Here is a 26,971-nt window from a genome sequence, read left to right on the forward strand (position 1 = left end):
GAGCATGGAGGAGTTCACATCATACCTGTCAACAACTCCTTAAAGGAGCTGGGTTTCATTTTCTGGGTTTGCATGGCAACCCAGGAAAATACACATTTGAATTTAGGGGTGCAACATGTGCTCCCACACAGACCATCAACCCATTCCCCAACTCTGCTGCTTTTGCAGAATGTATGACAGTGAAGTTTCTTCTTCACTGTCCCTTAGAATGGTTCTGTGGATCTTCATAACCATACAAATCTCCAACCTTTCTATTAAAAAAACCAACCTGGAATGTCCATCCTGCTTTTCATTAACATGGTCTGTGAAGCTATCACTAACTTACACATGAATAAGCTTTCTATCAAACAATGCAGAAAGAGTCTTAAGGACTGTGATGGAAACTATCTTTTGGGCTGATTAGCACAACAGAGAGCCAGAATTTTATAGAGCTTAAGGTACTCATCTAGGAAGACCCAGATTTTAGTCCACCCTGAGTCCTAGACGTTCACTCTCTTCAGCCCAACCTATGTCATGGGACCGTTATTGGGAAAAATAGGGCATACGTTACCTTGAGCTCCTGAATGAAAAATGGGATATAAATCTAATAAATTGATTTTTTTGAAGCATTTTGCAGAACCTGTCCTTTAGAAAATGAACTATAAATGAGCCAAAAGCTCATTTTCCAGAAGACCGACTAGTAAGTTTAGTCTCTACCAAGCCTTCTAGTGTCCCACTGTTGCTCAGCCTTTTTTCTCCCCACCACCCCAGGCAAATAGGCATAGTTCCAGACAAAGCCCTGCACTGCTTTTTGTTTTATTTTTGTTACCATCTTGTATGTAGAAAAAGAAAAGAATCCCACAAAAATTTGGCCTGTCTTATACTAACTAGAGCTGGTCATAGAAATGTCATGTTACACAATTAAATTATGCATATTTAAGTCAGTTTATTAAACAGTAGGAAAAAGTGATGAAATTGAACTGTGATATATACCATCCAAATTTCAAAATGGTCCTCCAGTTGGGGCTCCTGACAATGAAATTCTTGTTTGGGTTTAAACAAAAAAAGAGTTAAATTCTTCAGGCTGTGGTACAGCTGACAAATGTCCTTTCTATCTTGTATCTTTTTTTTTTTTTTTTGTCAGTAAGTCAGTCATTTCATTTTGGTCATTGACCAGCAAAGTATCTTTTTTTTTAATCATAAAAGTATACAATTGTCATTTCTGTTGTCCTCCTATTAGCTACCAGACCATGATACCCAGGGGGCTTAATGAGGCCCAGGGCCATTGTTGTTGTTTTTAATTAAAACAGATAATGCAGGGAGCCAGTGCTTGCTTATTTATTGATTTGATGCATGAGAGACTTGTTAAAAACTAATGCCAGGCAGGCATAAAGCCTGGTGGGAGTTGAAAAAGATAACCAGAGCCACGGTGGTCACCTCCCAGGCACATGTTGGCAAGCGCAACCTGACATTAAGCAGGTACCTATGTCTCCCATGAGGTGTTGAGATGGACCAATAGCTGGGCTGCTCAGTGCATTATAGAACTCCTATTGCTTCTCGACAGGATTAGAGGAACTTTATGGGTATGTCACAGAGATAGAGTCCTTCTGGGACCTCATTAACCATCTGTCTGGAACCTAGAGAGACCTGACAAAACAACCCCAGCACATGTGCCTGAACCTCCTGAAAGTCACAATTTGGAAGGTAAAGGTAAAGAGATATATTGGGACAGTGTGGTTTTCACAGAGCAGGTGATGGGAAAGACAGTTTGTATATTTGTTGGCAGATGCTGGGAAAGCCTTTAGCCCAGGAGAGGTCAAAAAAGTCACACACCAAGCATTTCTATAAAAATAATTTATTTACAGAAAGCAAAACAAAAGAAAAACATATTTAAAGGATGTAGCTCCCCTTTGGAGCAAGCCTTGCTTGGCTACATTGCCGGCAGAGAGAAAAAGAGGAAGTAAGAAACAAGTCCGGGCAGGTTTCCTCCCCCCAGGCGATTTGCATGAAGCACGTGCGAGGAGACAATCAAATACAACCTCTTCACCGGGCCTAAATGATTAGGTACAATAGCAGTCTTAATCGTTAGTAGGAAAACCTCAACAATATTGATATTTCCCAAAATATTGTCATGGAATTATCACATACATTTTATTAGCTTGATCTGGATCTTCATTTAAGTGAAGAGCATTTCAGAGGTTTTGGATTCTGGGCTTATATGAGCAACTGGATTCTTTTTATCCTGACTCCCACTGAAATGCATCCAGAAACTTCAGTGATGTTTTGTTGAATATTATAATTTAGATACGAATATGGGTCTCCAGAGCACAACTCTATGTAAACTGCACAGACAGAATCCTATTTTTACAAGAAGGTTTCCCCAGCTCTCTTGAGTTAAAGAAATATTTCAATATCAAGCTTATCTCTAATGAGTTAAACCTTTATAAAAACTGTTTGTACTTTTCTGGGGAAGCAGATCAAGGAGCTGTGGTTAATGTACTTGTTGTATAAACCAAGAGATTGGCAGAAATGTTTGCACAAGGTGCTTAACCTGGTCAGCCACTAACACAATCAAACATCCTGCCTGGTGGTTCTGGAAGCACGGAATTACATTAAAATTGGTCAAAAATCAGCAGTTTTGCAATGCAGAATCTCACTGCCCACTCCCTGGCTAGTATCCTATGGGCCTTTGCACTAGGCAAGTACAAGGAAAGCTTAATTATGTCACCCACCTTTCACTTCCATGCTTACTGCTGCCATGATGGCTGACCAGGTACTTTGATTCAAATCAAGTTCAAGTTCATATACAGTCCAAGACCAATAATTAAAAATACATCAAATGCAGCAGGTAAAACACATGCATGCATGCATGTATGTGTGTGTGTGTGTATGTGTGTGTGTATGTGTGTGTGTATTCTCCCTCTCTCTCTCTCTCATAATACCAAGAGGGCATCAGACAGCTTCTATAAGCTATAGCTGTTGATACAAATTTTGCAACTCTGAAAATTGGTCACAAAAGAGAATGGTCACCTCATGGTCATAAAAGGAACCACGTTTTCTAGCACTAGGTAATGTAAGATCCAAATCAAATTCAGACCTATTTGGGGTGGGGGGAAAAGACTATTTCCTTATCCCACAGTTGGCCTGGGTTTATGTATATGTATGACAATCATGCCTATGGCCAATTACAGGAACACATGAATGCAGCCATTCAGTGACCTTCTCTGTCCTCCCTCAATCTGCACAATTATTTTATTATACATCTTGACTTCATGCAGTCTTCATATTTTGCCACATGGTGGCACTGTGTTACTAAAGAAAAGTTTTCTGGGAACCCTTTTAGAAGTCAGCCAGTGGCTTTTCAACAAGCCTTTTCTTGTAATCTGTGAATCAGTCCTGAATATTTTAAAAAGTACAACATTACATGTTAATGATTTGGGGGAAGGATTTGGGGGAAGGAGAGCTTCCTATTTATCAATAGGATTTTAAAGAAATTGTTAATTTTCTGCATTACACAAACCCAGAGATGTCTTTGAAAAGGTAACCACATAAACAATGCAAAATCCTTTTTCAAGGACATATTGCCATAATGTTTTCAGGGCATTTGTTTATTTAATTAATATAGCTCATCTCACTTGCATGTGCCTCTGGGACATATTGCCATAATGTTTTCAGGGCATTTATTTGTTTATTTAATATAGCTCATCTCACTTGCATGTGCCTCTGGGCGGCGTACACAGTCATTTATTTAGTTACTGATTGACTGATTGAATTTATATAGCCCATCTCACTTGCATGTGACTCTGGGCAGTGTACACAAGTTAAAACCCAAACTAAACAATCAACATAATTCTTAACAGATGAATAGAACAAACTGAAAATCCAGAAATGAACCTGAGCTGGTTAAACTCCTAAAGCCAGTTACCAAATTACAGTGCATTATACTGTATGCCTGCCTGGAAGTAAGTCCCACTCCATTCTGTGAAATGTATTTGTAGGTAAATGCGCACAGGTTGGCAATCTTCCCTCCTTCTCCACACAGCCATCAGTACCCTCTGAAGAATTTCTCCTGAAGGTTAATAAGCCCTCCAGCACAATATTGCATGGGGCAGGGTCTGCTCTGTCTCAAATCCAGAGAAGCACTGTGTGATTTTGGAAAACTCCACCAACTGCCATCCCCTACCCAATTCTACAATGTTCTGGAGGAGGTTCTGGAGAAGTTTTTCAGAGGCTTCTCTTTTCCCATGAAATTCCTTAAGTAACTTATTCCAGGCTGCAGTCTACTAACCTGACCTGGAAAGAAGTTGCCATTGGAGGAAGCAAGCTGTTTTAGCTGAGCTGTCGGAATGACTGAAAAGAAGATGGGGCAGGGGTATATCTACTGGCTCTAAACATAAATAGGAAAAGACTGAGTTCTGGTTTCCATTAATATGGAGAATGTATACAATCAGAATGAATGGGTTGTTATCCTGGTGCAATGGGAAGAAACAATATTCTGTGTTTGCACTCTCACTTCAGTATTATTCTGAACTGTGGACTGAACGACCCACCTTTTAAATACACCATGCCCAATTATGTAGACAGCAGGAAAGGGCTTACATTTTCTAACAGCAATTAAAATAATGTTTAATAATCTATTTAGGATTGTGATAGGTCAGCTGTATGAGAGAACCAGACTTGTTGAAACAGGCAATAATATTTCCTTGATAAGTCTCAATTTATTTCGCTATGGTAGGGTACTGTCACCTAAATTATGGTCTAAAACACTGACATTGAAACTGGAGATCTGGAGAACAGACTGGAAATGCAGCCTGAAGTGTTTTATGTAGGGATCTGCAAGAAATAGGAAATATATTTTGTTCTGAACACAAAACAAATCATCATGTTCTGGATATTTTGCCACACTGTTTCAGATCAGCTGCAGTTCACCAGAAACAAACCAGAATGTTTTGGTTTGGGCCTCATCCAAAAGCAAAGTTTGAAGGCTCCCAGTGTGCTCTGACAGTGCAAGTAGGACCAGGCGGTATATGCTGCCCCCTCTTCCATCTTCCTCCATATGACTTGTGCCTGCCTGCCTGCCTGCCTGCCTGCCTTCTCACCCCTCAGCTGCAGCTGCCCCCCAGAATCCTGGCCTGTGGACCCGTCCCTTATTGCCAGGATCTCAGCAGTAAGAAGCAGGCTCCCAGCGCAGCTCATCCCTTTCCTGATCATTCAAGCACCCATTTCCCTTCCCTTCCTGCTCTGCTTCTCCTCCATTACTGCTGCTGCCATCAATAATTGTGCACAACATCATCAAGGAAACCCCTCACCTTTGGCTTTTTCCTGCATTTACCCACATGCTTCACCCTGCTTCTGCCCAGAACAATTGCACTTTGGTTCACATCTGGGACAAAACAGCCTTCCTCTACCCTGCAGAGGGGCCAGCATGTCTTGAGACATACATCATGTTCCACTGTGGGCACAGACTTCCCAAAGACAGCTTTTCATGCATGGAACAGTGTGTGCACAAAACCCTTTGCAGATCCCTAGTTTTCTGCCTGCAATACTTGTCTTCCTCAGAAGATGGTGAGAAAATTATGAACAATTAGTCATTGTTGTTCTGTTGAATCTTAGCTTCATGCATGTTGAAAACAGCTGTTTATGTCTACTTGTGAAATCTGGTCCCTTTTCCTAGGTAGTGATTTTCTTTGTGTAGCTGGTAGCAACAATGTCAGAATTTGGTTTTAGTATGGGATTTTGTGATCAGCTTCCCCAAATCATGCTAATAGGGATACTAGGAACACATTGAGGTTATCTATTCATGAAAAACATTGACTCAGTCTTCTTTGATAAAGTAATATTGTGCAACCACAAGAGATTTTAGCGACAAAATGCAAAAATACAAAGGGCATTCAATGTTCAGAAATGATACTGAAAGCTTCTGCTTGCTTGCTCTTTTTGTGGAGGATATAATAAAATGAATTGGCTCTCTGGACAAAACAGAATGAAGTATCAAATTGCTGCAATAAGAAGGAAATTAGCCTGAAATTATAATAGCCTTGATCTTTTTGTGTAATATCCTTTTATAATCTTAGAATAGTCAAGAAATGATGAGGTTTTCAATTACCATAAGCAATTAATTTATAATTATTAATTTATAAAATTATGCTTTAGAAACACTTCATTAAATGGAACTACAGAGTTACATGCAGCAAAATACATGCTCCAAGAAAAAAGAAGCTGGGTCACCTTTGTATTTATAGAAGTTAATATAATCTCTGGACATTGGTCTATGTTTTAATAATAACCTTTCATCTATTAATAAACTTGCAGTCAAAATAGAAGTTTTATTCTCCTCATATATGGGTGGGGATATACAGCTGATTCTTGTCATTCACAGATCCTGTATTTGCGAAGTTGCCTACTCACTAAATTTATTTGTAACCGCAAAATCAATACTCATGGCACTTTTGCAGTCATGCAGAGTGGTGAAAATTTTGAGTCACCCAATGCAGATGTTCCCAGCTGAGGTTTCAGTACTTGCCAATTCAATATTTGCGATGACTGTATAGAACATAACTACCACGAATAATCAGAGTCCTCTGTATACTGCATCTGTATTTCCAAAGGTTGAAAGTGGAAAAGAGAAGCAAAGGCTGGCTAGTTGACAGTGTAAAACGTAAAACAGACAGCACTGGCAGAACCTGAGACTATCTAGAATGCAGGAGCACAACAGGTGGCTTTTTGGGTATTGAAGAAGCACATCTAGCATCCATCACTGCTCCTTATCCTGATTGGAGCTGCTAAAAACAGAAGTTCAGCAACATCTGAATGGACTGACTGTATTGTTCAACCTTGTTCTAGAAGGAGAAGTAAAGTAAAATGGCACATTGTGGGATGGAAAAAAGGAAGGAAAGAATAGATTACCCTTTGTTTTAAAAGTCAAAATAAGGTGGGTAGAGTATCAAGTAATCAATTTTTTTTTTTTGCTACCACCCTGAGAGCTTTGTTGATACACATTAACCCAGAGTGATTGCCTCCAGATGATATTCATAGTGTTTGGAATAGATTTCTTAGGCAGGAATGCTAAATACTTTCATGAGCACATCTGGTAAGGTGGGATAACAATTCTTCCAATGATCCTATGCAAAAAATGTACAGTCTGGAAGAAGTGGTCACATGTGCCACATTGTGGGTAAGTAGTCCATAGTTCATAATTCCTTCTCTCTTTGCAGGGATTTGAAATTGATGAGCATGCAGCCATGCAAGCTCGATGGGAAGATGCATCCAAAGAAACAATAAAAAGAATAACTAAACCATGTCCTAAATGCCATGTTCCAGTAGAAAAAGATGGTGAGTTTCCTGAAGGATATTTCACACTTCCCATAACCAGATTTTAAAACAACAGTGCAAAGCAGTCCAATATACTGAGTGTAACCTCATGTGGTTACAATTTTCAGTTCTTTAGAATTGGTTGCAAACTGAGTGTTCTAGGATTTACCTTTCAAAATAATGAAGAGAACTAGCTAACTTTCTAGAAAATATGTTCTGGTACTTCACTTTATATCTATGACCAAAAAGCCACTTCAAAATCATGAAACAACAATATTATAGTTTTCAGTCACTGTAGGAAATGAACATATAAAGTGGTCCTTCATAAACTCTTAATTGAAATGGCACCACAGAATATGAAAAGTAAAACACATGCTACTAAAAATTATAAAAGATTAACTCTAGTGTAAAAGGAGAAGAAGACACAACATACAGGATAATTTACTTTTTAATTTGCTTTCCCAAACTTGATATCCTACAGATGCGTTGGATTTCTTTTATCCCTACTCAGCAGAATATAATTTAGTCTGAACTGGATATAGGTGCCACACTGCTTCACTTTCCCATGGTGCTCTAATTCAAATTGCTGTTAGAGGGGAATGATAGTATAGTCACCTAATGCCCACAGCATTGGCTAAATTGTGATTATTACATTATCAGAGTTCTGTAATCCCATGATGAAATAACCCTTTAAACCAGGCACCATGGGATTACAAAATTGATTCCCAGATGTCTTGAGGTCATCATGTTTCTTTAGCTAGCAAACAATTAGAAACAGGTCTACTGTAAATAGAGTATCTAAGCAGGGAGCAGAGGCTGTCCAATATCTTTATACTATACTGACTGATAGATGGTGAGTCCTTTCTCAATGTCTGAAATAATCTGCAGATGAAAAGAACTGCATGAAGAAAGCTAGTAATATAGCTTGGGAACAGACAACAGAATTTCCTAGCTGTTAGAAAAAGTGCAACCAGGTAAGAGGAGGACAAGTAAAAGCCAGGATGTTGGACTGGGACCTAAAATTATGAAATTAATAAGATGGTTCCTGAAACAAAATTCTTACTTACATCAACACTAATTCTGTCCATCTACTGGGAAAGCCTTATTTTAGTGGTCCACATGACCAAAAATCTCTCTCAATAACATTAATCACTAAAAAGCTCTCTCTTTGCCCTTTGCAGAGCCCATGTGACCCATCCTCTCCATTTATTAAACATTTTAGAGATATGCTATAAGCTCTGCTGCATATTTTCCTAGACATTCATGGCTTCCTATAACAGATTTTATTCAGAGGTGCACAGTCTAAGTTCTGAGGGCTATTTATAGCCCTCAAAGCCTTGAGTATAGTTCCCAAGCATTATTTCCATATTATAAATGTGACAGGAGGAAAAAAATATTAAATGTATGTGGGAGAATAATTATACTAGCTATGCTTAAGTAATTTGATGCCTTTTTAATATAAATCAAATCAAAGGTAGTATTTATCTAGCCACCAACCCCTTTAGGAGGGCACTCCCAACAACACATCATTCAAAATCTAACTGTAGGCCTTGGCTCAGAAATGTTGCACAACCTTGATATACTGTTGGATTGCCACTTTGTCAAAAGTTTTAGACTGGCTTGTGATCCCCAACATGAATGAACCTTCTATTCAGCATGTTTTAAGCATCTTTGTTAATATGCAGAAGATAACTGGTTCCTACTAGAGACATTTAAATATTTGTAATAATGAAGAAAAAGATTTATAGTGCCTGAAGAGAATTTATTTTGAATCACTCTGAGCTTCCAATTTGTACAAAAATAGTCATTCAGATGACAGCAAAATGTAAGGATGTTGCTTGTACCTGAAATTTCTAATCCTGTTCAGTCTAATCTAATCCCCAACTACTAATATCTCTCTCACACACACATAGCCACTACAGATTCAAGGATGACCAAAGAACATTCTGGACTTCAGAGAAGCTGTAAGTGCAAAGGGAGTTGTATTTCACATTGTGAGCCTCCTTTGGGCTCATGTCAGAATCAGAATTTAATTTGAGCTCATGAACAACAGCAAAAGATATTTAGAATAGATAAATGCAACACTTCATAAAATACATTCCCCCTGCCCTCCAATTCATGATTCTTGGGAGTATAGCTCAATATATTTATCAGTAGATAGTTAAAACTGCAATAAAGAGCTTGCAAAATTAAAATAACTTCACTGTCCCTTTCACACATAAATTAACTGTAGGGTGTCAAGTGAAACCCAGAGGTAACTAATACTACAAACATGCCAACTTATTATCTGACTGTGTTTAAACATCTACTAATGGATTGTCTCCCCTGTATGATTTCTTAAATACACTGTTGACTTTCTTCTAGGTGGATGTATGCATATGAAATGTCCTCAACCTCAGTGTAAATTTGAATGGTGTTGGAAGTGTAGCCTTGAATGGAACAGAACTTGCATGGGAGATCACTGGTTTGACTGATCTTAAGTAGTCCTACAAACAGCCAAGAAATTATATCATAATATACTGGTGAAACAGAACACTGGAGCACAGCCACAGTTGCTTCAAACAATATCAGATTCTAAACACCTTGCTCCAGCTATGAATTTCACATGAATCCTGATTGTGGGGACTAATTAGGAAGATATGAACAATGGGCTTTTGTGAATGTATGTGTTTTTCACAAGCACCACAGATCTAAACATATATATATTCAGATGGTTATTATACCTCTTAAGTCCAACACAGCATTTAAAAAGTAATCAGAAGGGTCAGGCTATCATTTGTTAGGTACGTTACTGCTTACACTAAGAGAACTCTGTGATGGTACTTCTTCCCTTGGAAATTATGACATGTCTCCTGCCAGCTTCTCTTTTTAATTGATTTAGTCTTTGATCTGAAAACTAGATATCTATTATTGGGCAAAATAAAGAACAATGCAAAACCAGGCCTCTCAAAGCTATTCAAACTATTATGGTTTATATTTATCAGCAGTTCAGTTTGTGGCTTTGTGTTTGATGCTTTAGAATTGTTAATTTTTAATTTATGTAGGAGTAGTCACAAGTGCAGTTACAAGTAAGCAAGATGATACAATACAACTTACCATCTAAATCCAGGGCTTTTGAAGCACAGGTTTTTTTTTATAGTGACCCAAAGTTTTTACTGGACTGATTTCCAGGCCTAAGTCACAGACAAGATAAAAAATATATAGATGCTTGTTTTCTTCTTTGGACCCAGTTAAGATTATTTCCCCCTTTGGTATGTGCATTCCTAGCAAATGCTAGAAGAGGTTGACTAATATATACATTGGAGACTTAGGAAAAGTGTTTCTATGTCAGCATCAATTTGAGCTATGTGGCACTTTGCTTGGTATGAAAGAAATGCCTACAGTTCTACTAGAGTTATATCAACATGTATACATGTTTTATCCATAATAAACATTCTGGTGTTTTCATGTTCTTGATGGTATGTGGTTACTTCAGATTTATTATAATGAAGCCATTGTTAAGATTTTTTTTAATCCATTCAGTCGTGTCCGATTCTTGGAGATTGCCTGGACAAGCCCCTGCAGTTTTCTTGGCAAGTTTTCAGAAGTGGTTTGCCATTGCCTCCTTCCTAGGGCTCAGAGAGATGGACTGGCCCAAGATCACCCAGCTGACTTTGTGCCTAAGGCGGGACTAGAACTCACAGTCTCATGGTTTTTATCCTGATGCCTTAACCACTACACCAAAGTGGCTCTCATTGTTAAGATACTTGAAAGCAATCATTCCTTGAAAACACTGAGTAGGTGGCTTACACACAGTGTGCTACATCAGAGCTAGTCAGATTGTTTTGATACTTTATTTGCCAGTCCTTTAACTCAAAGCTAAATGAGTGCTGGAGGATTCTGATCACTTCTCAGCATTAAGAATTAATGGAAAATTAAGGAGCTGCATGTTGACAGATGCCACAACTCATAAAGGTGTTTCTCTATGGCCTTGGCCTGTTACTCCAGGAATATATCACATTACTGCTAAAAGTAACTTGGTGGCTACATTCATTTAATAATGCTTTAAGTTACTGTGGTCTTTATTTAAGCAGAGATTATCTAATGGGATAATCTTCGTGCCTGCCAAATGTTATACCCACTTCCATTGACAAAAAAATGATGCACGCAATTCTTAGGGTAGAACTAGAGGCAGCAGCAGGCCCATGTTTCCAAACCCAGGCCAGTGATAAACAACTGCAAAGAAGTGGGAGGCAGAAGAGGAGTTTGGAGTCATTCCCCCATCTGCTAGCCTTCCTGTTTCACCCCAAAATAGTTTTTCTTCTAAAATGGGTTTATTTCCTACCATTGAAACCAGGCTAAGAAGTGTCGTATGTACTTTTCTGCTGCTTATTTCATCCCCTCACATACAAACATGTTTTGCAGTTCTTTAGCATGGGCTGTGTTTTTCAACACAGTGGAGCTTGCCCCTGCTGAATCTTGTTCAGCTCATTGGCTTTAAATATGTGCAGTCATTCTGAAACATAAAGAGTAAGTACATCAAGCATTCCTGGTTTCCCATAGTAGCTTTTATCGCCTTGATTTGTGGCAATGGATATAATCGTGAATATGCCACTGAAGAAATCCATTCAAGCTTTCAGGGGAAGAAAGTAAACTAAAGCTGGCAAACCACTGAAAAAGGTGCTTCATGAAACTTAGCATGAGAATCCCTCCTCAAAGCATGAAAGCAGCTGTGTCAGTTGAAAAGCTTGTACAGCTTCTAGGAAGGTTGGCCTCCGTGTTCTGTGCATGTGGGCCTGCATAACATCTTTGTGGGTGGTCCCAGGCAAGCATGCTCTAGGTACCTGCTTATGCAAAGAAGAGGTAACCTTCCACAGGCTGCAGCTGTTTTAATACTTTGAGGAGGGGTGCGTTGCTTGCACATATGCATTTTTAAAGTATCTCTTTTGAATGATTGGCACAGCCTAGCATGTCCATCTTCAAAACTGACCAAAGAAGGAGAAAGTTCTTCTGCATGGTAGCACCAGGTACCAGATGGAAATGAAGCCAGGTTAAGATATTGCTGTTCGGTTTCACAGTTTTGTAATGATACTGGTCAGATGGCCAGTGTAGGTAGTGGTTACATGGCCCCTAAGTGGTAGATTCATCTGTTTCTTTATCCTTGCCACCTGTGTCAGGAAAGAAAGCACCAACTGCTTTCTTTTCCAAGGCAGATTTTGGAGAACACATGGGCAAACAACATTGCTCACAGTCACTCATGCCTCATCAATTCCCAGTTGGATTACTGCAATGCATGGGGCTGCCCATGATGACCATCCAGAAACTACAACTGGTGCAGAATGTGGCGGCGTGCACAGTTCTGGCCATTCCACATTTTGCCCATATTACACTACTGCTGTGTGAGCTGCACTGGCTTCCAGTTTCTTTCCAGGTGCAATTCAAGATGCTGGTTATTACCTTTAAAGACTTAAATGACATGGGATGAACCTACTTGCAGGACCACCTCTCCTTGAGTGTATCTGCCTCTCCTACCAGGTTAAATAGAGTGGGCGCACTCCAGGTTCCTTCCCTTAAATGTTGTCATCTGACAGGACCTAGAAAGCATACCTTCTCTGTAGCTGCCCCTGCCCTGAGGAGCACCCTTCTCCCAGAGATCCAGCAGGACCCCACCCTCCTTACCGGAAGATCTTGAAGAGCTGGCTTTTCCCACAAGTGTTGGGGTAGGAAAAGGCTGGAGTCCAGCAAGATGGTGTGTGGACATATGGGAGAGTGCTGCCTCAGGATATCATGAGTCTTATAGAGTTTTTTATTACTTTTATTTTATGGTTTGGGGGGTTCTCTTTTTACTGTTTTGTGCACTGCCCAGGGTTGTTGTTACAATATGGGCAGCTATATAAGTCTTTAAAAAATACATCCAGTGGTCATAGAATCATACAGTTGGAAGGATCATCTAGTTATATCCCCTATTCATTGGAGGAATGGTTTGCTCACAATGAACATTTCACTGGTCCATTGGAGGAAAAATAATAATCCTGTGCTCCACTGTTTCACTGTTGCTGCCTTTTTTGCTAGAAGGGAAATTGGGAGATCCTTCCCAGCCCTTTTGCTCAATCCAAAATATGCTTCCTCTCAACATTTGACTTTACAAGCCAAAACTTCAAAACAACCCCAAGACATTCCTGGAGAAATGGGAGGTGCGCCTGAGTGGGATAGAAGGGAGAAAGTACATTCTTCCCCCCTCCTCTTTACACTTTTCAGGAAGCACTTTGGGATATGCTTGCTTTCTTATACTTGTATGTCTAAACACATCTGCACACTCATACATAATCCTTCCCCCACCCAGCCTTTTTCCTTCTAGAAACATTTCCTTCCCTTCCTCCCTCACCAGTCCCCAGCCTCTTTTCCAGTTTCCCCAAGCTTAGTTCATTTCTCTGGGGCCGATTTAAAACAAAAAGAAGACAAGAAAGATTCACCATTTCACCAATTAAAAGAAATTAAAAGATTCACCAAATCAAAGATTCAAAAGGACCACCATTTCACCAGTCCAGGATGAAATGGCCATGGAGGACAGTGATTAGTAACTAAGCAGGGAAAGGGGGTACCCAGTGCACCGCCTACCAGCCAGCTGGGGCAGAGGCACTACCTACAATGAAATGAAGCCGAGCAAACAGATTGCACAAAGGTTGGAAAATGCTACATTTGATGCAGAGCAGGAAAAGATGCATGCAGGTTGCCTTTGCAGCAGGCTAGCAGGGGTTGAGAGCTATATTGTACATTCATGTCCACTCGACATGGGCTGTTGCTGTTGTCACACTCGGTCAAGCAAGCCTTTTGGATGAGCTCAAGGAGAAATCTCCAACCCACCCCCAACAATTAGTTGCCAAATGTCGAAACAAGAAGAACCTGTTATTACTCACCTCTACAGACCTATGTGGCAAACATGTCCCCTTTATCTAAATGGAGTTTGCACAACCAGACTTCACATTGTGTGCCCAGAGTGTAAATATTATGTTCTTAAAGTCAAGGGCTGTTTTGCTATACTGGTGAACGCTGCACAGTATTAAGCCTTGGGGGTGCTTCTACTCCTGGGAAACACTTAACAGGGAGGGGATTAACAACTGGGATTAATTAACATCCCAGTAGATAATACTTCAAAGTAGCCATTGAATCAGAAGTTCATGTTCTGCTGCACTGCCCATTATACCAGGACTGACAATCAGTATTGCTGTACCCTCTTCTTGCAGGGATATGGGCTGGCCAAAGTTTGAAATTGTGTACTGTTCAGTAGCAGTAAAATGTCTACCCTGAAATGTCTACACTGCTCTGTTGTAATTGCCATTTAAACTTGTTTAGGCTGGAAGGCCTATTTACCCAACACAATTTTTTATCTTCCTATTGCAGTTTAAATACAAATGTAAAACACTTTATTCTACCTTGTTTGCTTTTAACCTATTTTACCTGTTATCTTACTGTAGGTGTTCCTTTTTTCCTGCATTTTGTTTCTTTTAATTTGGTTTCTGTTAACTAATTATTTATTATAAATAACTAAAAGTTTTTCTTAAACTTGTCTCCTTCTCCCAGTTTTGATATTGGAGTTTTCACTGGTGTCTTAGTTCAATTTGAGACCAAACAATGTCTGTGCACAGCCAGTGGGTATGTTTTGCACAGGTAGTCCTCGTTTAGTGACCACAATTGGAACCAGCAAGTCAGTTGTTAAGCAAAGCAGTCACTAAGTGAAACACAACCATGCTTATGATCTTACTTTGCAGATCAGCTTTTCAGATCTGCAAAGGCTGTAAATGCAAGGATTGGTTGCAAAGTTACTTTTTCATCACTGGTTAACATGTTGGCTTAGGATTAGGAAGGCCCAGACTCTAATCTACTCTCACCCCCAGAAATTCATAATGCAACTAGTAACTACACTCTATGCTTCTAAATTTTTCCTTTTAAACCCTGTGGACATCATTTTTAATATGACTCTATGTACAGTATATATGCATGTACTGTGTAAGTGTGATCTGGTCTTGCTGTGGAAGCTACCAGATCCTAGCAATTTGTGGTCCATTCTATTTCTGATCCACTGTGGGACCTGGCAGCCTTCATAATATTTTCATGATTTGCAGGGGAACAAATTAATTGCTGCTGGAAATCTACCTGTATTCTGTTTCAAGAGAGATGGAATTAGATGACTGCTTCCCCCATATAAGTTCCAGCAATGCTCAAGGGAGCAGCATGCTTTTCTCAGCTTCCTCTAAGGCCAATGCAGAAAAAACACACTCAAGGTTCCATGTAGATCCCCAACCTGAGAGTTGTAACTCTATGTTGGACAGTTGGGAAGGCTTAGGATGAACAACTGTGAACCCTTCCCATGCCCCAGGACAGTCCCCAACACTGCACTGCTTTTGGGGAGCCTTTCAGTTGCCAGGTTTCCAGACTGGCAGGGAAATGGCAGTCAATCAGATTAGCTATTCCATCTATTGGAAGCCTTGAATACAAGCTCAGGGATAGGAGGATTTGCATCCTTTAGTTCCTGGAATGCTGGACCAGGGATTGCAGGATGCAGTTAAGCCCAGTTCTCTTCCCACCAAATCTACAAAAACACTAACTTTTAAACTTCCAATAGTATTTATTGCTTGGATAGCAATTTAGGAACACACATTGCATGAAAAACAATGCTTCTATGGCCCGGTGCCAAGACATATTTAAGTGAAAAGATGTTAATATCTAGGTTAATATGGCAGTCACTCACATTTTATTTTTAGATTTAGACTTGAAAGAATACAAATCACTTGAAAAGGCAAGCAAAATATGTTGCCATTGACATTTTCATGAATAAAATTGTTATACATTTACAAATGTTTCTTACAAATTTAATTTTCTTGAATAATAACTTCGTTGTGACGGCAGATAAGTACATGCACATTATTGCTAATGTTGGTAACATTGTATAACGTGCAGAAGGTAACATCCCACCATTTGGCTTGCTAGATACATTTGTAATCTTCTTGAAGCTACTAGGACAGACAATGCTCTTGTCCTGTTCAGACTATGAGACGGCCAGGCAGAGTACTAATAAAATTCTTTACTGAATAAACTATTTACAATAGTAAAATTTCTGCAACAGATTAGAATATGTCAAGTCCAACCAGGTGGCAAAGGACACGCAAGCAACACTACAGGGTCAGACTGTGGCAAGACAGCAAGGCAGGACTTGGCTAATCCTCTTGATTGAAGCTGCAAGACTGGAATGAGCTACAGTGCATAGCAAAGGAGAGGCTGAACACTCAGATTGGTATCCTGGCACACAGACTGAATCAGGCTGGCACACAGAGGCTAGACAAGGCTTGACTGGAGTATCTAGGCAGGGCTTGGTTCTGGAGATGAGACTAGACTTGGCAGGAGTGTCTAGGCAAGTCTTGGTTCTGAAGGCAGGACTGGACTTGGTTGGAATGCCTAGGCATGACTCGGATCTGGAGACAAGGCTGGACTGGACTGGAGCATTGAGGCAAGGCTTGAACTTGGAGACAAGGCTAGACTGGGCTGGAGCATTGAGGCAAGGCTTGAACTTGGAGACAAGGCTAGACTGGGCTGGAGCGCATAGGCAAGGCTGAGATCTGGAGGCAAGGCTGGACTGCACTGGGGTGTTTAGGCAAGGCTGAAATCTGAAAGCACACTCGAATCACGCTGGAGCAAAGCAACAAGGCCTGGAGCTGGACACGAGGCTGTGCTCAGCAGGGACAGCAGGGAGAGGCTCTACTGGAGCAACCTGTGCAGACGGAGGTTCTGTGAGGGCAGAAGGCGCTGGCGCTGGTTCCACGCTGGCTACAGGCAAGGCTTCTGACACTGGTAAGGATTCTTCCACAGGTGCTGTGAGCCCGAAGGAGCAGTTGTCTCCAGCAGCTTGCTCTTGGCGTGCCTGCCTTTTTATTTGCTCCTTTTCACACCATTTTCCATTAGCAGCCAATCACGCTTCTTTCTCTTTCACACACTTCTCTGTTCTCCTCTCTCGAGCACTGATTGGAGGCTTCAAATCTCCCTCCAGAGTTTGTCCAATCATCACCTATGATTTCTCCTGCTCTGCTGAGTCACTTCCTGGTTTTGATTCTCCAAGTGCTTCCTGATAGGTTTTGTTTTCAGAGTCAGAAGCAGGCTGAAACCTCACAGTGCTATCCATAAGCCCAAATGTACATGCAGGGATCTCTTGAGCTATGTTTCACTTGATTTTATAAGCAAAAAAAACACACACACACAATAGTGTGTGTGTGTGCAACCCAGTCCTTTCTTTGGAAAAGAGTCCATCTGCCTATAAAAGGAGACCAAGCAAGGTAAGGAAATAGAGACCATTTGGGGTGGGAGAATTCCAGGAAGGAACCAGAAGGGGTGGATGCTGAGGAGCCGCCTCACAGGTTTTGTTGCTAATACCCACCCTGGAGGTCACTTTTACCATCAGTTATATTCAACTTTCCAAATGGGCATGCCAGTCTCAAAAGGTCTTCCCTGAACTTACCATTTTAAATAAATGTCCATCAGCGCCCTTAATAAAATTTCTTCTTAAAGTTGTCAACCAAATTTGACCACCACTGAAACCATGGTGAGAAGGTTGCTAAGCCTGTTCACTCATCAGCTGCTTCTTCCTTCCCTGCCCCCAAAGCATACATAATTCAAAATGTAGGCAAATCTAGTGTGATCTTGGGAGGAATTCCATTTGGGGTAAATAAATGGCAGAAACATAGCTCTTCTTTTCTCCCCCCTACCCGCCTTCTGCTGCTTTTCTGATGCAAATTCCAAGTCCCCAAAGTTGCTTATCAGACGCAAAGAAATAGACCACCACTGGGCTCCACCACGCACATAACACATAACCAGGCCTTCTGGGTACCCTGCATCAAAAACCTTTAACAGACCACGTAATGCCAGTGAAACCCAAGCTTCCTTCAGAGCAAGGTCATCTCTCTCTCATTCCATAGGTAACTCACTCTGATAGATGAATATTTATTTATTTATTTATATTTCAAATTTCCATCACCACCCATCTCCCCTGAGAAGGGGACTCTGGGCGGTTTACAATCAAAATTAAAACACATAACTCATATTATTCACGTACAATAATCAGTGCTGTAGATTATGTTTCTTTTTTTCTAGATAGATAGATAGATAGATAGATAGATAGATAGATAGATAGATAGATAGATAGATAGATATAGATACATACATACATACATATAGATACAGATACATACAGATACATATAGATACATATAGATATATATATCTCTCAATAGATAGATAGATAGTATAATTTTACTGAAGTTTTTAATAAACATAGTAAAAACTAATACAAACTAAACTAGAAGAAAAAAAATTTAAAAGTTCAGAACGTGCAGAAAAAAGAAAAGAAAAAGAAAAAAGCAACAAAGACAATAATAAAGAAGTGGCTTCCAACCTTCATCACACCGAGAATAAGCTAATAGAATAACTTTTCATCTTCTTTTAAAGATAACAAATAAAACACTCTTCTCCCCATAGCCTAATTTTTATCTATACGCAATCCAGAAACCATCATGTTTTCAATCCTAGTTCAGCAAAAAGTCCATTAGGAGTTACCAGAAATATCAAACAAATAGTTTATCCCTGGTCAAATAGTCCAACTTCATATTCTTTTTTTTTGTTCTGCGCAATCTTGACCTTTAAATCATCCCAATGGCAGGATTTGATCTTTCATCACTCTTTGGCATTTAAAAGGAGTCTTCAAAGTTTTCACCAGCCTGCTTTGTAATCCCATAAAGAGGCATCGTCCAGGATTTCTTGTCACAGCTGTTCCATGTCCAGATCCTTTTCTTGATTTGTCTTTTGTATTCCCATTTTGGTAATCTCAACTTACTTGTCTTCCATGCCTTCAATCTCTATAATGTCTATGTCAGGTTAAAGTTTTTAAAAGTTTTTCTTGTCTTCTAAAAGTTTATCCATTGAAATCTGTATACTTTCTGAGATATTGGTTATTAATATTTCAGTCCATGTTTCAAAAAACTCTTTAACATAAGAAAAGTTAGAGCCAGCTTAGCCATTTTAACTCTTTTCTGACTGGATCTTTGGTTCCCTCTAGTGTCCATTTGCAACCTTCATTAAGCCTCAGTTCCTAATATGGGTTTAGTTCAGTTTCAGTAATTTCCCCTGAGTATATTATTTAATTATATACTTGCTTTTCAAATCTTACAACAAAAATAACCAATATTCCAAATCTCTTTTTTTGGGCTTCCAGTGTGAGTCATGGCTGACTGAAGATGTCTCCACAAATGAACAGAGATGACTACTGCTGTGAAGAATGAAAAACTGGTGAGTGGACTGATCCTTCGAGTCTCTCCAGAGAAGGAGAGATCAGGAGATTGCCTACGAGTGCTCTGAATGGCAGCAGCTTTAGAGGAGACCATAAAACAGCAGTCTCCCATGGGTTAGACTGCCAGAAGCCAAGGGAAATGACATCTTTGTTCTCAGCAGCTGCAGACCAGATCTATGTCAGTGAGTCTTAAGGGATTAAAAGAAGAATAAAGTTAGTGCAGTATAAACATCCCTCTATATCAGACTCAGAAAAGTTATTAGAATACAAAACCCCTTCTCACTAGCTTATCTTGAACAGAACAAAACAACAACAACAACAACAACAACAACATAATAATAATAATAATAATATATTAAATTTATCTGCCACCTGACTCCTAGGGACTCCACACACACACCACCCTACCTCTGACTACATGTCCAAAAATAAAATCACAAAGCCACAAATCCCACTGAGCATGAGTTACTTCACCTAGAAGACATCTTTCCCTTCTCTTTTGTAAATGAAAAAGATCAGATAATTGCTAGCAGAAGAAGTAAGAAAGGGCAGGTTTTTTTAATAAACTGAAATTCTTTGTCTATTACAACAATGTTAATATCCATGCAGAATTTCAGCATAATGATGTCAGCAGGGCAAAGGGAAAAGGCCATGGAGAATGTCTATAAAATGCAATGTGATTCTCTCTTTTTAAAATATGAATGATGCCCATAACCAGCTTCCTTACTGAAGCAATATGATTCAGTCACCATTGCCATTTCCTCTTTTCTGCTTATAATCCTGTTACTAAAAGCATCAAAAACATCAAACTGCGCAATATAATTCTTCAGTGGTAACCATTCCTGCTTTCCTCCAATATGGTTATGGTGGTAGCAGTTTAGCCAACATATCTTTCCTCCATTATATTCTCCTTTCCTGCTGACTTTTTTTATTGGTCTTATGATTCATAGATCTTTCATTAATTCATTGAATTTCTCTCTCTCTCTCTTTCATGATATTTGTGGGTTGATATTATAAGGAAATACATTCAAAAGCAAGAAATTATTATGCCATGAAAATATATAATCAAACTAAAGTAAGAGCTTGGATCCTAAGATAAATTAATACAAGAAAATTCAAGGAAAGATCCATATCTCTTCCTCTCCTCTGCAGCCTGCCCTCAGCTCACAGTCCTCCAACCCAACATAACAGAAAAGTGTGGCTGCAAACAAAGGAGGTTACTCTTCTGTGGATTTCCTTACAATAGGATGAACCCCAATTCTGAATGATTCCCCCTCCCCACATACTGATCAACTGATGAGGTTTTCCATCCTCCAAGACCTTTCCAGTAGCTCAGATCTGTTCTGTTCCAAGTTCAGTGTCGGCTGCAACCTAACTATACAGGTAGTCCTCGCTTACCGACTGCCTCATTCAGTGACTGTTTGAAGTTACGACGGTGCTGAAAAAATAACTTTACAACCAATGCCCACATTTACGACCTTCACAGCATCCCTCAGTCATGTAATTGCCCTTACAGTCAGTACGTGTAGTCCTGTGCCTGACCTGTTTTTTTTCTTTTTTTTCCCCTTCACAGAAAGTGAGGGAAGGGATTGCAAGACAGTAAGCAGGCACACAATGGGGAATACACCAGGCTGTTTGCATAGTAGGCTCATACTCCTTTTGATGTGTATTCCCCATTGTGTGCCTGCTTACTCTCTTGTAATCCCTTTCTCTCCAATGAATGTAAATACAAATATTAGTTCCCTTCTTGCTACTTATCCCAGCACCCGGGGTGAGCATTCCAAAGGCAGGGGAGAAAGGAACGCATATTTGTGTGGGAGAGACTTTCTGTATTTCTGCTCTCTCATCATGTTGTGTTTTTGGGCACTAGGAAACACAGAGCAGGCTGTGTAAGCTGCACTAAGGGTCACAAGGCCAGGAGGGAGGGAGGCTTAGAAGGGGGATCAATCAGCAGATGCCAAGCCACTGACAAACCACCTGCCTTATAGGGATACCCTAGGGATTTTATTTTCTAGATTTCTTTTCTCCACAGCCCCCAGCCATATCTGGTCCCCTTTAGAACTCAACTTTTATACACTTTTCTGTGAATTCTTATCTCACCCCACCTTCCCGTCTCCAGGCTCATGCACGCCATTACTCTTTCTTCACACCACACACACATATATCCACACACACAAGCTTTACATTTCATAATAGCACATTTGCCAGAATGGTTGCAAAGTGCCATGACTACATTATCCTTCCAGCTAGCAGACTGTAATTATGATTTCTATTTTTCCATCTCTTGACAAATGGCCAGACAAAAGCACACAACATGTGGATGCCAGCAATTATTTTTTCTCTTGTGTACAGTTGGATGAGTGGATTTTTATTGTGTGAGCCCAGTTATTTGCTTTGTATCAATTATGTTTCTTTATACACACATTTTAGAGCAATAGATTGCATTATAAAGCCAACCAGGATCCCTCAGAAAGGCATGACAAATAGATATTTTTAAGCTGATCTTTCTATTCCAGAAGACAGCTCAAATGATCAGAAATAGGAATGAAAGTAGTAAACCATTCCCAAAGCAGGACCTGTCATGCAGCAGAGTCAAGAAATGGATGTCTAAGTGAATCCACATTTTAAAAAGCCGGGCACAATTTGGAGGGCCAAGTAAGACATTTAGGGAAATATTGCATTATTGTATTGTAAACCGCCCAGAGTCCCTCCTTGGGGAGAGATGGCTGGTGATAAAATTTGATAAATAAATAAATAAATTTAGGGAAATATATTGGGAAGCATACACAAATGACACCCAATAGCCTCTGTCACATAATGCCAGTTTTTCTGTAACTGTATTTAAAAATACTGAAATAGTGGGATACCAACTTTTACAATGCTTGTGAAAGACATGAAATGTTCTTTCCAGCAAAGCTCCATTAATGAATGGGACCCTTAATACATGAAGAGTGAAACAGACATGGAAAAGCAAGGAAAGTCTTTTAAACAATCTCTCTTTTGAAATTGGTACTCCAATGGACAGAGAGTAACTGATTCAATGGAGATCAAACAAAAATGGAAGGAATATACTGAAATGCTGTACATCAGGGATCTCAACATCCAAGATACCTTGGAAGATATTCCCTACTTACAAGAATCTCTAGTACTAGAAGATGAAGTTAGACCAGCACTCCAGGCATTACCAGGTTGGAAGGCTACAGGAACTGTCGGAATAGCCACAGAAATATGGCAAACAGAAGAAGAATGAAGTAAAGGTTCTAACCAAACTATGTCAGCAAATGTGGAGAATGACAAAGTGAGCAACAAATTTTAAGAGGTCAGTGTACATGCCAATATCAAAAAAAGAGACTTAACAGAGTGTGCAAACTATTGTACAATATCCTTAATTTCACATGCTAGCAAAATAATGCTTAGGATCATTCAACACAGATTAGACCCTTAATATATTATTATTGTTATTACATGGAAAAACAGGTGCCAGATGTTCAAGCTGGCTTTAGAAAAGGCTGAGAAACATGAGACATTCTTGCTGATGCCCACTGGATAACTGAGAAAGCTAAAGAATACCAAAAAGAAGTCAGTATGTCTTTTATTGTTTATAGAAAGGCCTTTGATTGTGTTGATCATGTCAAGCTGTGGAATGTGCTTAGAAAAATGAGAATCCCAGAAGATCTCATTGTCCTCGTGAGAAACCTATCTACAGGTCAGGAAGCCACAGTACAAACAGAAAATGACAAAACAGACTGGCTCCAGATTGCCAAAGGAGTGAGACAAGACTGTATATTCTCCTTTTATTTATTCAACCTATACAGGCAGTCCTCAAGTTAGGTGGCAATGAGGAACAGAATTTCTGTTGCTAAGTGATGTGGCTGTAAAGCATGACATCAAGTCACCGCATCACTGAGTGATGGCAATCCCTGCAGGTAAGTGGCTGCTGCCAGGTGGAGAGGGGGTGAGGGGTGCGTGGGTGGCTGGGAAGGCACGGCATGGGTACAGCAGGGCTTAAGGGGGCTGCTGCCATGTGGGAGAGGGCATGTGAGGGTGTGCAAGTGGCGGTGGAGGCATTCCAAAGGCCAGGGGAGTGGGGGAAAGGAAAGCACAGTCAACGTCACGTGATTTCCTGTGATTTCCCACTTAGTGACAACTTCGCTTAACAACAGAGCTGCCAGTCCTAATTGTGGTCACTAAATGGGGGCTACCTGTACCATGATGATGGTGAAATGGTAGTGTGCTAGCATTTTTTATAGCACATTAACCTAAACATAGTATCTGTCTGCAGTACCTTAAAGTCACTGCTCTGTTTCCCAGGATCACACAGCCACAGTAGAGGGCAACTGTGCAATGCTGGGGCAAAAGAAATCCCAAATTCGTGCTCATATATACTCACTCCCCATTTCTAGCCTGGTGCCTTAACCACTACACCAAGCTGGTTCTCAGTATGGTAGCTGAGGCACAAATAAATCACACTGGCTGCTGAATAAATACTGCAATGTAAGATCATGCAAATATGGAAAGCTTAGAGCTGTGCTAAAAACTCTCAGTAAAAACTCTAATTAGAACTGGTTTTGAACTAGTTATGATTGCACAAATGTATTTTCCAGATTATTCCTTCTCTCTAGAGCAGTGTTTCCCAACCTTAGCAACTTTAAGATGAGTGGACTTCAACTCCCAGAATTCCACAGCCAGCATATTCCACACATCTTAAAGTTGCTAAGGTTGGGAAACACTGCTCTAGAGGCATCTTCAATACATGCGTGACTGACAAATAGGTTAAACATTTATGTTGGTAGTATAGGGAAATTTTCTGGAAGGTATTTATCTGGCAAAATCAATTAGTGATGTTGATTGTACTATTTAGGATTAAAAATTCACCCTGTGGTCAGTCTCAATCTCATCATTCCAGGGTGATTAGAAGTGGGCTGTTCAAATATCTCTGGCCCAAGCAAAAATGGCCATCAGAAAAACTGCATGTGTAAGACAGGTAATCATGTCTTGTAAATACGGATTGTAAATGAAGCATAGTGTTGGGTTATATATCTTAGCAAATTTAACCTATAAAATTCTGCTGAAATGTAGGAAGCATTGTGACTGCCCCATGGACACTACAATTGAATGCCCTCCATATTTACCCCAAGGATCAGCTGCATTGGTTCTCTTATATATTTGTTTCAATACTGTAGCCAATCAGATTAAGGAAATCCTTTCCACCTAGTTTGGATGACTACAGATACTCTTAAATAAGAGGAAAAAGAATTAATTTTTACTGCATTGAGAAGGGGACCAATGCAGCTGATCCTTAGGGTAGATATGCTTTTAATTCTGAAAAGTTCAAAAGATGGAACAGATTTCTTGTGGCAATCACTTATTCCCCCCACCGACCCCTTATAAATCCAATTAGACTGGGTTTTTACTTCTCTTTCAGCAACTGGCATAGCTGCCACACTTCAGCCATCTGCTTTTATTTCATTAAATGTACTTTTTTCCCATGGTTGAGACAACTCTAGCAAAGAAAATATTCCCACATGTTTTCCATTCCTTGCACATTTGTGTACCAGCAGTTGTGGTTGCTTCAAATTTCTCTTCTTCTATAATTTCATCACAAGTTAATTCAGTATCTTAAAGTATGATTTGAACAACTGAATTATGACCTTGAGTCACAAGCTACAGAGAAGCCATACTTGTAATTCATAGTGAATCAATTATTTAAGGAACAGTGTCTTCCAATTATTATTGATGAATGAAATCCTTGCTCTGTGTAAATGAATGGCAGAATGCCCATGAATTTAAAAGAGTGAAAACTCTCATCTTCCAGCTGGATGTTTACTGCATGTTCTCTTTCAAAACAAAGAAAAACCATAGAGCAGTGAAGGGAGAAATCTTCAGGCATTTATACCCTATTCAATCCTGCAAGTTTAGCTGTAAAGAAGCTAAGCAAAGGCTTTTTTATAGCTTCCCCTTGTCAGACTTCTAGTAAATGTTGTTTAAAAAATTCAAGCACTGAACAGATAAACCAAAGGTCCCTAATCAGTTTGGGTTGGTGGGCACATCTGAGCATCTCACCAATTGGTTGCCACAAGGAAGAACTTTCCATCTCCACTGCCATGGCACTGTGGCCAATCACAGACACAAATTTCCCAAACACAAGCTGAAGATTAAAAAACAAAAAACTAAATAGAAGACAGAGGTTTGCGGGGTCAAACAGTTTTCTGCTACAATACTCAGTTCTCAAGAAACTGAGCATCAGATGGTGCTTGAGCTCAAAATGCTCAATTATATATTGGTCCCCACAAAGCAAAATACAACATCTGTTTCACAGAAAACAAAGTGTTGATGCTCAGAAAAAGTATACCCACATCAGAAGCTATTTTTTAATTGAAGCTTACAAATTTATTTCTTAAAAAAGAGAAAACAGCATTGAGAGCTTCAAGGAAACTTTATTCACTCTTTCTGATCTATTAGATGTCCCTTTTGAAAAACCCTCCAGGTCTTTCAAAAACCATAATATATTAAAATATGAGCAATAGTTTCCATCCTATTCCCTTCCCCCTCCTCCATCAAACTTGCAAAAGGAAGAAGAATGCTATTTTAACCTTGCATCTTCTCTCATTGTTTGGTTGATCCCTTCTGTTCTTAAACACTCCCAGTCTCAAAGACCCAATAGATATACAAAGAAGACCAACAGTTTCTTTAAAAATCTCCATCATATTCTGATTGGCTATTGGCCACAGACAACCTGCTCTGTGTAGAAACATCTGAAGGTGTTGATTCTGAAAGAGATGATCGGGATCCCAGGAAGAAATCAGGCAGAGCATTCAAACAGTTGACATGGCCTGCTTCCTCTTTATTCCTGTCAGTGGATAATGTCTTAGGTTTTTAAAGTGTGGTCCATGGGACCTTAGGGTTCCACAAGAATTTGATGGAGTTCCCTGAGAGACTAAGAGCAGGGAAAATAAAATCACTCAAATGCAATGAGGAATGTACATAGCAGTTTTTGTATGGTACAGTGGAATGTGTGGGGCTTGTCAGCTGACACCGAAAAGCCCCAGAACCTGCGGGTGTTTGGTGAGTTTGAGAGATAAGACAGCAGGATTTCTGTGAATGTTGTTTTTTAAGCTAACAGGTTCTACAACCTGAAAACATTTGAAAAACTCTGTCTTAGCCAGTCATAGGAGGAGGAAAGAAAGTGGCATAGGTGAACTTCTGCCCCATCAATGGCCAGTTGTATTAATAAAGGTCAAAAAGACCTTTATGATTCCAGCAGTGAATCTGCTTTCTCTGGGGACCAGCCAATATCCTGTCTTTAAAGATAAACTGTTTCTGGATGCAAGAATTTTTCATGCTTAGTATTGGAAAAATTCAATAATTCAC

At 39.8% G+C, this 26,971-nt stretch overlaps 1 protein-coding gene across 2 annotated transcripts in view; it reads left to right on the forward strand.

Annotated features, from left to right (window-relative positions):
- PRKN (parkin RBR E3 ubiquitin protein ligase) overlaps positions 1 to 10,737 on the forward strand; it is a 783,657-nt gene extending 772,920 nt beyond the window's left edge. For both annotated transcript variants that reach the window (XM_063307777.1, XM_063307772.1), the window contains exons 11-12: positions 7,194 to 7,311; positions 9,655 to 10,737. In XM_063307777.1, the coding sequence (XP_063163847.1) occupies positions 7,194 to 7,311; positions 9,655 to 9,764 (228 nt within the window). In that variant the 3' untranslated portion in view covers positions 9,765 to 10,737. The remainder of the gene's footprint in view (positions 1 to 7,193; positions 7,312 to 9,654) is intronic.
- Positions 10,738 to 26,971: the final 16,234 nt, after the last annotated feature.

Source organism: Candoia aspera, chromosome 1 (assembly GCF_035149785.1).
Source record: "Candoia aspera isolate rCanAsp1 chromosome 1, rCanAsp1.hap2, whole genome shotgun sequence".
NCBI classification, from domain to species: Eukaryota; Metazoa; Chordata; class Lepidosauria; order Squamata; family Boidae; genus Candoia; species Candoia aspera.